The 12865-nt window shown below is 41.6% G+C and overlaps 1 protein-coding gene across 4 annotated transcripts in view; it reads left to right on the top strand.

Annotated features, from left to right (window-relative positions):
• Positions 1-12865, top strand: part of Bcat1 (branched chain amino acid transaminase 1) — a 95127-nt gene that overhangs the window by 68826 nt on the left and 13436 nt on the right. For all 4 annotated transcript variants that reach the window (XM_016008322.3, XM_006990044.4, XM_016008323.3 and 1 more), the window contains exon 7: positions 6092-6234. In XM_016008322.3, coding sequence (XP_015863808.1) covers positions 6092-6234 — 143 coding nt within the window. The remainder of the gene's footprint in view (positions 1-6091; positions 6235-12865) is intronic.

Raw genomic sequence — 12865 nt, 5'->3', positions numbered from 1 at the left:
ATATTCTGTAGATCATTGAAGTATTTGAAGATCATCTGGCTATCTAAAATACATGTTTGACCTTGAAAACATACCTAACCTGGCTATAAGTTTGATTGTTATACGTGACTAACTACTAACCTGCAATTCTTAATTATCCTCAATAGTTTGTAATAATAACTTTCAAGCACTAGAACTTCACATTAAATTTTTAAATGCGCTATATAGGTAAAGGAAGTGTAGAAATAAATATCCAGTATGCTCTAACAAAAATAACCTTTAATTTGTATCAATATACCAAAATCCATACCAATATAAAATATTTGAGATCAATAGTTGCTTTTTAGTTTAAAAGTAGGTTCAATAATCTTCCCTTTTTATCCTATCATTCCTATATCTCCCCTTTTTTCTTTTCAGAAAGAGACCTCTGAATCTAACCTTCTTTGCTTAGTTTTCTCCCTGACCATGACCAATAACAACCTGAAACTAACCCTGTTAAACGATGATAAACATCTATAATCCATTGAATGACCAAAAAACCACCCACCCTACTCTTGAGAATGTGGGCATCATGTTCTTAAAATTACTTCCTGTTGTTTGGGGGCAACAGCATCTTTAGAGGATCCCGAGAAAATTAAGATAATGGTCAAGTCCTGGGAGAGCTAGCTGTTGTCCGGTCTCGGGTGATGGAAAAGTGTGGGGCTTCTCTGAAGTCCTGACTGGAGTACTCTGTGAGGCTGGCCCGTGTTAGCTAACCGCTTTGAAGTTTGTAGTCCAAAGCTGATCTTTAGGTGGTGTTTGTCAGCTTAGTGGTGTTACCGCAATCTAGATGGATTCATCATTGCAGGGCCCCATCATCTTCTTGGAGACCTCAAAGGTCACTACCAGGAATGGTCATGGTTCACTGAAGAAAACTGAAACATTTTAAAAGTCATGTGCAGCAGATCTCAGAGAGGTTAAAAGACCACAATCTGTTAAATATTTCTGGGGAACACAAACTTAGTTCCTAGTTACCTGCTTCAGACTCATGCCCAAAATCATGTACAGGAAGCTAGATGAAGCCTATTTCTAGAATTAGTTAGTACTCTATATGGCTATTATTATCACAACAGAAAGTTTAAATATATATACAAAACAATCTTTTTTAATTTTTTTTGAGACAGGGTTTCTCTGTTTAGCTTTGGAGCCTTTCCTGGAACTCACTTTGTAGCCCAGGCTGGCCTCAAACTTACAGAGATCCATCTGCCTGCCTCCATTAAAGGCATGCACCACCACCACCTGGCTATAAAACAATCTTTTATATTTTGAGATAATATTTATACCTTAAGAAACATTTTAAAGGGTCAACCAAAGGATTATGTGATTAATGACAATAGAATAGTCCCTTAATTTTTTTTTGTCCCATACCAGGTGGCTCTTCTGACATGAAACAGATTTTTAATTTTCATTTAACATTTAACATATGCTTAGGTTTAAAGAAGGAGAGAGCCACATTCCAACTCCAAAGCTACCTTTAATTTTTTACTGACCTGGGACAACAAAAAGACTATTTGCTTAATATATAGAGAGGAAACAGCAGAAACAAACATTTGAGAAGATTTATGAAATTCTATCCTGTTGGACATGTTTCATACCATTAGGCCAATTTATTCTTTCTCTTGGGACATTGTCTTCTGAGTCTCGTTTGTCTACAAGTCTTCAGATTCCTTAGTTGTGTGCCTTCATTCTCCTGAAAAGACAAAACCAAAACCCTGCTCCAACCCTAACTTTGGAGAGTTTCCCTTTTGGTAGGCTATATCTGATCAAATGAAAGGCATTTGTTAGTCTTATAAGCTAGTTTAGATTGAATGGTCACACTGGTTGATGAAGTATCACCTCCCCTAATCAAGAGGTCTCTCCTTTTCATATCTAATTTCTATCAATTTTGATGGTATCCATAGCTTTTCTTCTCCTGTGGAAATAAAAGCAAAACCTCTTCCCCAATGTAACACATATCCTGGTTTCCATTCTGAGGTGAGCGCATCTTTAAAGTATACAGGCTGATTTAATTCTGTAGTTTTTTCTATTATTCAATGTCTCTGCAGCTGTTGTTCCTTTCTTATTAGCATTTAAAAAATTTAAAGTTAATAAAGCATTGTGTAATCTATCTCTGGGGGTCTTTACCCCTTTCTGTTTATTAAGCACTATTTTATTAATATTTATGATTTTATTATTATTTATCTTTTAAAATGCAATTAGATCTTTCTACACCTGCTTGTCCTATAGGATTGTGTGGTATTTCTGTAATATGCTTTATATTGTAATAAGCAAACACCTGTTTCATTTTCCTAGACACATATGCTGGAGCATTGTCAGTCTTACTTTGTACAGGTATTCTCATGATGTCCATAACTTCTAATAAATGCGTGATTACAGAATCAGCCTTTTCAGAACTCAAAGCAGTTGCCCATTGAAATTCTGAATATATATCTATAGTATGGTGCACATACTTTTCCAGACTCCACAAAATGAAACATATCCATTTGCCAAATTTCATTTCTTTGAGTACCCCTTGGATTACTTCCTGTAGGTAGTGGAGTTTGGTTATACAAAGAACAAGTAGGACAGTTCCTTATAATTTGGTTTGTTTCCAAATGATAGAAAAATCTTTCATTAAACCTTTGCTATTAATATGGTGTTTCTAATGAAATTCTGAGGCTTCTAGCACATTTCCTACCAATAGCTGATCAATTTCATCATTACCTTGTGTTAAAGGGCTCTATAGGCCCATATGGGATCTGATATGTTATATACAATGGATGATTTCTACTTCTGATTACTTGTTATAATTTTATAAATAACAAAGTTAATTCTGAATTATCTAGAATAAGTTCAGCAGTTTCAATATGTAAAACAACTCTTTCTGCATATTGAAGTCAGTAACTATATTGAGGCCCTGAACAGTCTAATAATACCATGAGAATAGCATACAACTCTGATTTCTGAACTGAATCATAAGGGCCTTGAGCCACATTACTTATTTTTCCTGACTTATAATCTGCCTTTCCTGATTTATTTGATTCAGTATAGATTGTAGGGGCTCCAGAAATTGGTGCTCCTCATAACATGTGAGCAAGGATCCAATTAGTTCTTTTTATAAACTGAAGTCTCTTGCTTTGGGGGGTATTTTTTGTTAATCCTCCCCCCCCCCAAAATTGCTGCAAGCTCTGCCAATGTTCATTTTCTGTCCATAATGAGGAAATTTCAGCATTAGTGAAAGGCACTCCAATTTCTGCTGGATCTATTCATGTTAATTGACTGAGTCTCAATTTTCCTTTCAGAATCAATTCAGAAAACTTTTCTATATAGGTCTTTCATTTTTTACTTTATGTGACAAAAATATCCATTCTAAAATATTATCTTCTTTCTGTATAAGAGTTCCTGTAGGAGAATGTGTAGAAGGTAAAATAACCAGAATACAATCAATCTCTGGATCCTAATAATCCACATGTCCTTCCTGTAATTTCTTTTCTATCAAAGCCAATTCTCTCTCACCCTCAGCTGATAGTTTTCTTGGACTATTTCAGTCCTTATCTCCTTGAAGGCTTGAAACAAATTACTTAGTTCTTGAGTCATTAATCCGATTGTGGACCATAGCCAGTTAATATCTCCCAGCAATTTTTGAAAATCATTAAGAGTTCATAATTAATCTCTCCTGATTTATTCTTTCTGTGGTTGAATTTTTTATAAAACTATCTTATATCCTAGGTAATTAATAGAATCTTCTCTCTGTATTTTTTTCAATAGCAATTTGTAATCCTCAACAAATTCTCTTTACTTTCATTAAATATTTTTTCTAAGGTATCTACATCTGACTCAGCTAGTAAGTATTATCCTTTCAGTGGTAAAATATAGATTGAGGAAACTTTATGATTTCTATTAGCAGTTCTACAAGACCCTCCATTGGTATCTTCTGTCTTCTAAGAGGTAGAGAATTTTTATAAGAAGGCACCATAAAGGCAACTTTTCTCTATCCTGTTCTTATCAAGGTACAGTGAAAAAGCAGTCTTTTAAATCCACCCAGGCAGGCTTGCCAGTTATCAGTTAATGGTGCCTTTGAAAGATCAACAGCTGTTGTGCCATGTTTATATGTACAACCTGAAGGGTTGGTGACTGTTCTTGATAATACTTTTAATATCTCTCTCAGAAGCATTCTTTATTTTATGGTTTGTTTATGAGGTTGAAGGAATGCTAATCTGTGTTTTCCATTGCTGTAACAAATCATCTGCCCATAAATTCATTGCTGTATTAGCCACCTGTGGCTTTAATTTTCCTCTCTGTCCTTCTGGCCCTGTACACTCAACCCATCTTCTACTCTGTTTTATCTAAGATAAGGTTCCAATCCCTAGAATCTGAATATTTACCTCCTGAAGAGGCCAATCTGGATGCCACGATTTTAGTGCAATTATGGCTACATCTGTGCCTGTGTCAACTGAACCTTTGATTACAGTGCATTTATTTGTATTTTTAGTACATGTGCTTTGGTCTTTGATCATTTATAGAAGTTTGCCAAAATTCTTGTTTTTATGGTCTCTCATGAATTTTTTTTTAATACAGTGAAGCTGTTCTGTCATCCAGAGTAGTGTGGTTTTTAACAACAGGCATTAAGTCTTTTAATTGCTCTGTGGAGGAGTTTCTCCGGTGCTGACAGGGAACAATTGAACCAAATTTGATAGTGAGAGACCCCTTGAGGCATTTTCAGGTGGCAAAGGGTTACCTTGCCTGTCCCATGTTGATCTGCATTCATTAGTCCAATGTTGGCCTTTGCCACACCTTCTGCGTATTCTAGAAAGGCTATGACCTCTGTTTAGATTATCTTTAGAAACAACATTGTTTCTAGGAAAACTTTGCGTACAGTCCCTTAGATGGCTTTGTTTACTATAATAAAAACACCTGACCTTTTGATTTTTCTTAAAATTTCTAGAAATTACTTCTATTAATGCAGCATCATAAGCATGAGATCCAGTATCAGCTGTATTTTTAATCCACTCATCTATTAGTGCTGATCTCATCTTTAAAGGCCTAATCACCCTTTTGTATTCAGAATTAGAATTTTCAAAAGCCCCAAATTCAATTAATATTTGTGTAACTTCTGGATCTGATAACATTTTATTTACAGCTGAACTCAATCTTTGCAAAATTCCAGTGAAGCCTTCTTTTGGGCCTTGTATAATTTTAGTAAATGACTCAGTCCTCTTTCCTGATTCTTTAACCTTATCCCAAGCATTCAAAGCTGCTAGAAGACACAGGGCCAAGGTGTGATCATCAAAGCCAAACTTTGTAAATCAGCATACTGGCCTTCTTGAGAAACTGATTTTGGGAAATATCAACACCTCTAGCCCTACTTTGTTCTTCTATGGCTCTAGCTTCCTCTTCCCAGAATGCATCAGGAGCCCCGTGTTTTCTCCTTGGCACCTGGGGCATGCATATGGTTCTGCTCAGTTGTGATGGTGCTGGGCAGGTCTGTGAACATAGATTTCTTTGCTCTTAGAGTCTCTGGTGGGCTTTCTTTAATGTTTTGGAGATAGAGTTATGTATTAAAGTGATAATGTCATACATGCATGAGTGTTTGCATGTGTGTCTCTGTGTGTGTGTGTTTATGTGTTGGTGTACCGGTGTATGTGTGTGTTTATGTGTGAGTGTATGTGTGTGTGTGTGTGTGTGTGTGTGGATGTATGGGTATATGTGTGAGTATATGTGTGTGTGTCTATGTTTGGGTTTATGGATGTGTGTGTGTATGTGTATCTATATGTCGTTGTATGGATGTGTGAGTGTGTCTATGTGTGGGTGTATGGATGTGTGTGTCTGTGTCTATATGTGGGTGTATGTGTCTGATTAAGCCTTGAAGGTGGGCACAGCAGCTCACTTAGTTAGAAGGTCAACTGATGATTTGTTCTCTAGCTCCATACATGCACATGGGTGCATACACACACACACACACACACACACACACACACACACACACACATACACACACACCATCAGATGAATGAATAATAACGAGATCATCAGGGTGGATTGCAGGCATGGGGCGACACGTATGTAAATCAGCAGGTTTTCTTTTCCTCACTAGCAATTACGGTGCATCCCTTTTGGCACAGTGCGAGGCAGCAGAGAATGGCTGTCAGCAGGTCCTCTGGCTGTATGGCAAGGATGACCAGATAACTGAAGTGGGCACGATGAATCTGTTCCTCTACTGGATAAATGAAGATGGAGGTAATCGCTCTTCTGGTGACGTGAGTTGGTGGCAGGGGTGCAGGGGCTGCTGTGGAGCCTGCAGCACACAGGGTTCTGTAGTCTTGTTGCTGCTGTTCAGTTTGAGTCTGTGACTTAAAACTCAGCTGCTGGAGAGATGGCTCAGCAGACTGGAGCAGTGGCTGCTCTTGCAGAGGACCTGGGTTCTGAGCAACCACATGGTGGATCACAGCTGTCTGTTACTCTAGTTTCCAGAGATCCAATGCAGTCTTCTGCCCTCTAGGCACTGCACATGTGCAATGTAAAGACATGCAGACAAAATACCCATGTACATAAAATAAATGAATTTTTTTAAAAAAAACATTTTTTCCTCCCCTTTGCTGTCTCCTAGTATCACAACAGTCTTCAGTGATGAGTCTTGGTTAGTTCAGTAGTAGTTCACTCTGTACCACGTAGTATGTGCTAGTAAACTGTCTGTTGACTATGGGGGATTAGTGCATCCTCCTTTCTTTTCAGAACTTGGAATTGAACTCCTACGTGCTAGGCAAGCTTTCTCTAGAACTACACTTGTGGCCCCCATTTTACTGTTTATTTTGAGGCTCTCTGTAGTTGCACCCGACACTGACCTTGAGGTTGCCATCTTGTCTGAGCCTCCTGCATGGTGAGGTTCCAGGCATGCTCCACAAGGCTTGACCTCGGCCCTTTGACTTCTGTTTGACCTTGTGGTGCTGAAGACATAAGCCAGGACCCTTCTTCCTGTTGCCAGGGCTCCACCACCACTCCATAACTCTCTCTCATTAGAGTTCTCTTCAGAATTGGTGTCCTTTCTACACATTTTGGTAACACCTCAGAAGCCCTGCAGGTTTTCTTTACACTTCCATTTGATTGACCTAGACTCTTGGGCTGCGAGGAGGCCCAGAGGTTGGGAGTGCTTGCCGCCAAGCCTGATGACCTGAGTTCAACACTCGCCACCCACAAGGTGGAAAGAGAGAACCCATCCCAACAGTTGCCCTTGCACCTCCACCTGAATGCCCCGGCATGCATGTATCCGAATATTCCCACACAAAATAAGCTGCACTTTTAAATATAACCCAGGGTATATCCTGAGGTTGCCAGTAGATCTGTGTTTGTTGACTCTTGGCCACTACATGTAAATCACAGACATTCTGTTCTTTTATTTTTCTTAAGACAAGGTCCTGTGTATACAGCCCAGGATAACCTTGAACTCACTAAGCAGCCAAGGCTGGCTTTGAACTTCTGATCCTCCATTCTCTTCTTGAGTGTGGGGGATTATAGCACACCTGGCTGTAGACGAATTTCTAAATGGTTTTATTAAATAAAAAACACAGAGCCAAATATAGGGGTGAAAGCCTTAGAGATCAGGGAAATAGGAATAGCCACCAGCCAACCGTACCTCATCAACTCTGCAGCTTCCAAATGCAAGCTACTTCCTGTCTATCCACGCCTTTTTATGCCTTGCTTTTCTGCCCTCTCATTGGCTCTTAGCCCAGCTACCTCACTTTCTTGTCATTGTCTGTCTGTACAGACCTCCAGGTCTCTGTGGTTGGTACTGGGATTAAAGGAGTGTGTTACCACACTTGACTCTGTTCCCTAGTGTGGCCTTGAACACACAGAGACCCTGCCTGCCAAGTGATAGGATTAAGGACATGTGCTGCCTGACTTTGTTTACTTAAAATGGCTGGCCTTTCCCCCCTGATCTCCAGGCAAGCTTTATTTATTAAAGCACAAATAAAATATCACCACACCTGGCTTTTGTTGTTGTTTTGAAGTAGGACCACATTCTATAGTCTCTACCAACTTCAAACTTAGAGGAATCCTCCTGCCTCAAGCTGTGGAATGCTGTAATTATAAGTATGTGCCAATATATGTGGCTTGAAATTCAGGGCTGTGTCTAGCATCCTGAATGCTTCAGTGTCTGTCTTTGATGCGAATTCAGTGAAGTGTTGACAGTTTATATGGTGTTGAGCTAAATGACCCAAAGCAAGGGACAAAGTCGGCCTGCATTGACCATTAGGATATTGATTGTGAGATGTAGGAGCACATTTTTAGACCTGTTTATGTTTTCCAATTGTTTATAGACACTGAAAATGTGAAATGAAGTCAGGGTGTGGCTGGCCATTCATGTTTCCAACACCAGCATTAGGAGGTGGAGACAGGCAGATTGACCCTGACTCAAAAATAAGGCAGAGAGCAATAGAGGAAGAGACTCGCTGTTGTCCTCTGGTTTCTGCATGTATGCACACACCCACATGCATGCACATGCTCATACATACACATGCACACACTCAGCCACCCACCCCACCCACCCCCACACACTTAAACACACACACACACACACACACACACACAAAGAATTAAATGATACTTCTCGGTACAAGCTCCCAGTCTCAGCTTCAGTGACCGCTTTTAAAGGAGCTTGTTGCTTAGTGGTGGCCACCACACGTGCTTTATTTTGCTGAAAGGGGAAGAGATGATTCAGATGAGGCTGAATGTAGCCCTGTGTACCAGTTTGGTACAAGGCGAGCCTTATGCTCTGTCAAGGGTGAGTTGGCCCTGGGCGCCTCTGCCAGGCTGTCTCCTCTGGCCCTGGGCATATGATTCAGCCAGACACACCGGACATATTTCTACTCCTGCTGTTTGCACTTGGAAATGTAAGGAAAGAAAATTTATGCTGGAATTTGGGGGATTCCAAACTGGGACTTCTCATAAACATATACGTGAAGTGATGCTAGAGAGGTGGCTGGCACTGCCAACCTGTGCTCAGGAGATGTCTTCCTCCCTGCCCACTCCTCTCCCTGTTCCCACCCACCCAGCACCACAAACCACCACAAGCACAAACAGGGACATCATTCAGAAAAGGCAGTGTCATTATTTATGGGAGATGTCAAGGACTTAACCACCACCTGCATCATAGCTCCAGAAGTTGTCCTGGTGACTAAATGTTCCTGAGAAGTCACAGCATTCCTGTGTGGCTGTGGGTAAAGATCAGAGTAGGAATGAGTGATTTGTCTACTGCCTCTTGCAAAATACACAAGTCCTTAATAAGAGTTAGATTTTATGACTTGCCCAAGCTGGTTTTAGTCTCAGTGTGCTCCTTCCATTGGGGTATCCACCACTAGGTAAAAGGGGGTGGGAGTGAGCGAGCCAGGGACAAGGCTCTGCTTCCAGAGGACCCGGATTGGATTCCCAGCATCTATGTCTGGCAGCTCACAGCTCACAGCTGCCTGTAATTCCAGCTCCAGGAGACCCACTCACACACGTATACAATAAGAAGAAATAAAAGAGTCCTCTCCCTTGGGCCTCTTCAGTCCTCTTGTCTGTCCTAGCCATGCTGTAACGCTGTCTATCACAATCCTTGCGTGGCTTTCCTTGGAGGGTGAGGAGGGAGAGAAAACAGTGGGTCATAGAACTTAGGACAGGAACCAACCCCAGCCTCTGCTGAGCAGCAGGCTGTGTTCCCCTCTTGGCCGGCTCCTGGGAGTGTGTCTGTGCTTGCAGAGGAAAATGACTACTTCTCACCCAAATGTCCTCATGTCCTCACTCTGTCTGGGAAATGGGAACAGATGTTCTGCCTCTTGACCTCAGGCTGGTGGTTACAGTTGGATGCTAAACTCATTTCACACAACAGCCTTCGCACACATGAAGGCTGCTGTTTGTGTTTAACTCAGTATTGTCTTCGAGTTGAACTAACTGTAGGAAAGGTCTATGCACTTGTGAAAACTACACACACACACACACACACACACACACACACACACACACACACATTTCTGTGTCTAGCTAAGGAACCATCACAAAACACATTTATTTTGAGATCATCAACACTTCTAAAATGACAAGTAGCCTTGGGAACATTTCCAGAACCAATTTCTTCTTTCTAAAAAGCAATTTTCAGAAAATAATCCCTCTAAATCAAACTTCTGTAGCCTAGCAAAGACAGTTCATTCGTTCATTTAGTAAAATTAAAAAATACTTATTACAAGGGATTGGGGCATGCCCCAGTGATTCAGAATACTCTTCCAAAGGATCCAGGTTCAGTTCCCAGCACTTAAGTGGTAGCTCATAACCTGTAACTCCAGTTCTGGGGGATCTGGTCCCCTCTTCTGACCTCCATGGGTATTGCATGCATGTGGTGCACATACATACAGGTAGGTGAAACACCCATACATATGCATAAAAACAAAACAAAAAACCTTATAGTCAATGGTAGACCAGACATGATGCAGGGACTGGGGCGTACAGAGATGGGCAGATCTCTATTCTGGCAACTAGTATGGAGCTGAAGAGCCTAGATCCATCCCGCCTCGAGACAGAGAGTAGTGGTCTCAGAGCTAGGTCATTGGTGTGTGATCATAGCTTTTTCTCACTGTCACTAGCCTAGGAAAATGTATATTTGTTTCTCCTGTACAGTAAGCATTGAAATGGGTTAGTTCTAAAGTTCTTAACTGTGTTCAGGGGCCTGGGGGAGCCCCAAGACAGCAGGGCAATTCCCTTACGGCTTCTACCTGGTATTCCTTTAAGCATATTTGTGAATCCCTCTGCAAGCAGGTGATAGGTAGTAAGTCACCTGCTGTAAGGTTCAGCATCTTCATAAGGTGATGACCTAAGGCTTGTCAGTCCACATTGCTAGAAGCCCAAGGTGGGAAGGAAAGGGAGATGTTGACTTTTTAAGACAGGGTTTCATGTAGCTCCATCTAGTCTCAAATCCCATCTAAGGATGATCTTGAATTCCCAATTCTGCCTCCACCTCCCTAGCACTGGGATTACAGTCCCACCTCACTCACACCGAGTTCACGCGATGCAGGGGTCAAACCCAGGCCTTCACATGTGCTTTGTAAGAATTCTACCTTCAGATCCACCAAAGTGACTTTTAAGTGGGGCTATGTAGTGGAGGACCACCTAGAGCTTACAATTGGATCACGGTGCCTGACCTTCATGGTGGAGGCTTCACTTGGTCTCTGTGTAGTAGACCAGCAACTTGTCTCTCGAGGTTAGGCTTGGATTTTCTTTTCTCCTTTCGCAGTACAGGTGCCTGAGCTCCCCCTGAGCACATTGCATTCAGATCTCCGAGGGAGTCAGAGCCTCCACCGTTCATGCCGACACCTGTGTGTCTTGCAAGGCTGGTGATGTAGGCTTCTAGAAGGCAGCGTGCAGGCAGCACCAGGAGGAATGACCCTTTGTGAGTGAGTGAGTGTGTGGGTGCATTGCTTGTGGAGGCCAGAGGATCGAGGCAGGGTGCTTTCCATCTTATGTTTTGAGATACAAGGTGAGCCTAAGGCTATTGATTGGGCCAGACTAGCTGGCCAGTAAGCTGGTCCCTGCCTCTGCAGCACCAGCATGAGCCACCCTGTCCAGCATTTACATGGGTGCTGGGATCTGAACTCAGGCCCGGGTAAGGGCTTGCTACTAATCATCCCCCTGCTCAGGCTACCCAATTCTGAGGTGAAATGGGCTTCTCACAGAATTTCTGGGTATGGCACTGACGTGGGTCCTGAGTATGATTTTATGTTTGTTGCTCCAAGTGCCAATCAGCTTTTCTCTACTAAGGAATCATTTTGATGTGGATATTCATCTTGAAGAGCACTCCTTAATTCTCAATTTTGAGAGTAGATTTTATTTATTATTCCGTGTGTGTGTGTGTGTGTGTGTGTGTGTGTGTGTATGTGTGTGTATGTGTGTGTGTGTACATTCCTTAATGTATGTAAGTGTTCTCCATGTGTGCAGGTTCCCCTCACAGCCAGAAGAGGGTGTTGGAATCCTCGGAACTAGAGTTACAGACAGGTGTCCAAGTTGGGTGTTCTGTAAGAGTAGCACGTGTTCCTAACCGCTGGGCTGACATCCCTCTATTTCTTACCTTTAAAAAGCAGTTCATTGGTTCACTGCCTAAGGATTCATGGAAGATGATTGGAGGAGGAGCTGCCTTTCAGCATCAAGAAATTCTTTCTTTTACAAAAATTATATTACAGTATTTTGCATTTTTGTGTGTGTGTGTGTATGTGTGTGTGTGTGTGTGTGTATGTGTGTGTGTGTGTGTGTGTGTGTGTGTGTGTGTGTGTGTGTGTGTGTACAGGCCATGGCACATGTGTGGTGGTCAGAGGACCACTTGTGGGAATCAGTTTTCTCCTTCTACCATGGGGTTCCAGAGGGTTGAACTCAGGGGGACAGACTTGGGACCCAATGCCTTTATCCACTGAGCCATCTTGCTGGTCCCTTTTTGTTTTTGCTTATTTAAGAAAATTTGTTTTATTCTTAATTATGTGTGTGTGTGCATCTGTGTGGAGAAATGTGCACACCAGTGCAGTGCCCATGGATTCCGAAGGGAGGACTAGATCCCTTGGAGCCGAGTTGCGGGCAGTTGTAAGCCTCTTAGGTGGGTACTAGGAACAGAACTCTGGTCCTTACAAGAGCAATACCTGTTCTTACCCACTGAGCAGTCTCTCATGTTCTTACATTAAAATAAGTATCTTGTGAAAAGCGAGTAGAGATTTGAGAAACCTAATGGTGCAGGGCAGTGGAATTAATTATCTGCATGTTTATTATTTGCCAAATTGTCAGAAATGGTTTTAAAAATGGCTACTGCTGTGACATGTCTAATGAGTGAAATTTTGCAAACATTCCTGTTTCTAATTAA

Source organism: Peromyscus maniculatus, chromosome 3, assembly GCF_049852395.1.
Source record: "Peromyscus maniculatus bairdii isolate BWxNUB_F1_BW_parent chromosome 3, HU_Pman_BW_mat_3.1, whole genome shotgun sequence".
Classification (NCBI taxonomy): Eukaryota; Metazoa; Chordata; class Mammalia; order Rodentia; family Cricetidae; genus Peromyscus; species Peromyscus maniculatus.
The sequence above is the reverse complement of the archived record's forward strand: the minus strand, read 5'-3'. Positions and strand labels throughout refer to the sequence as shown.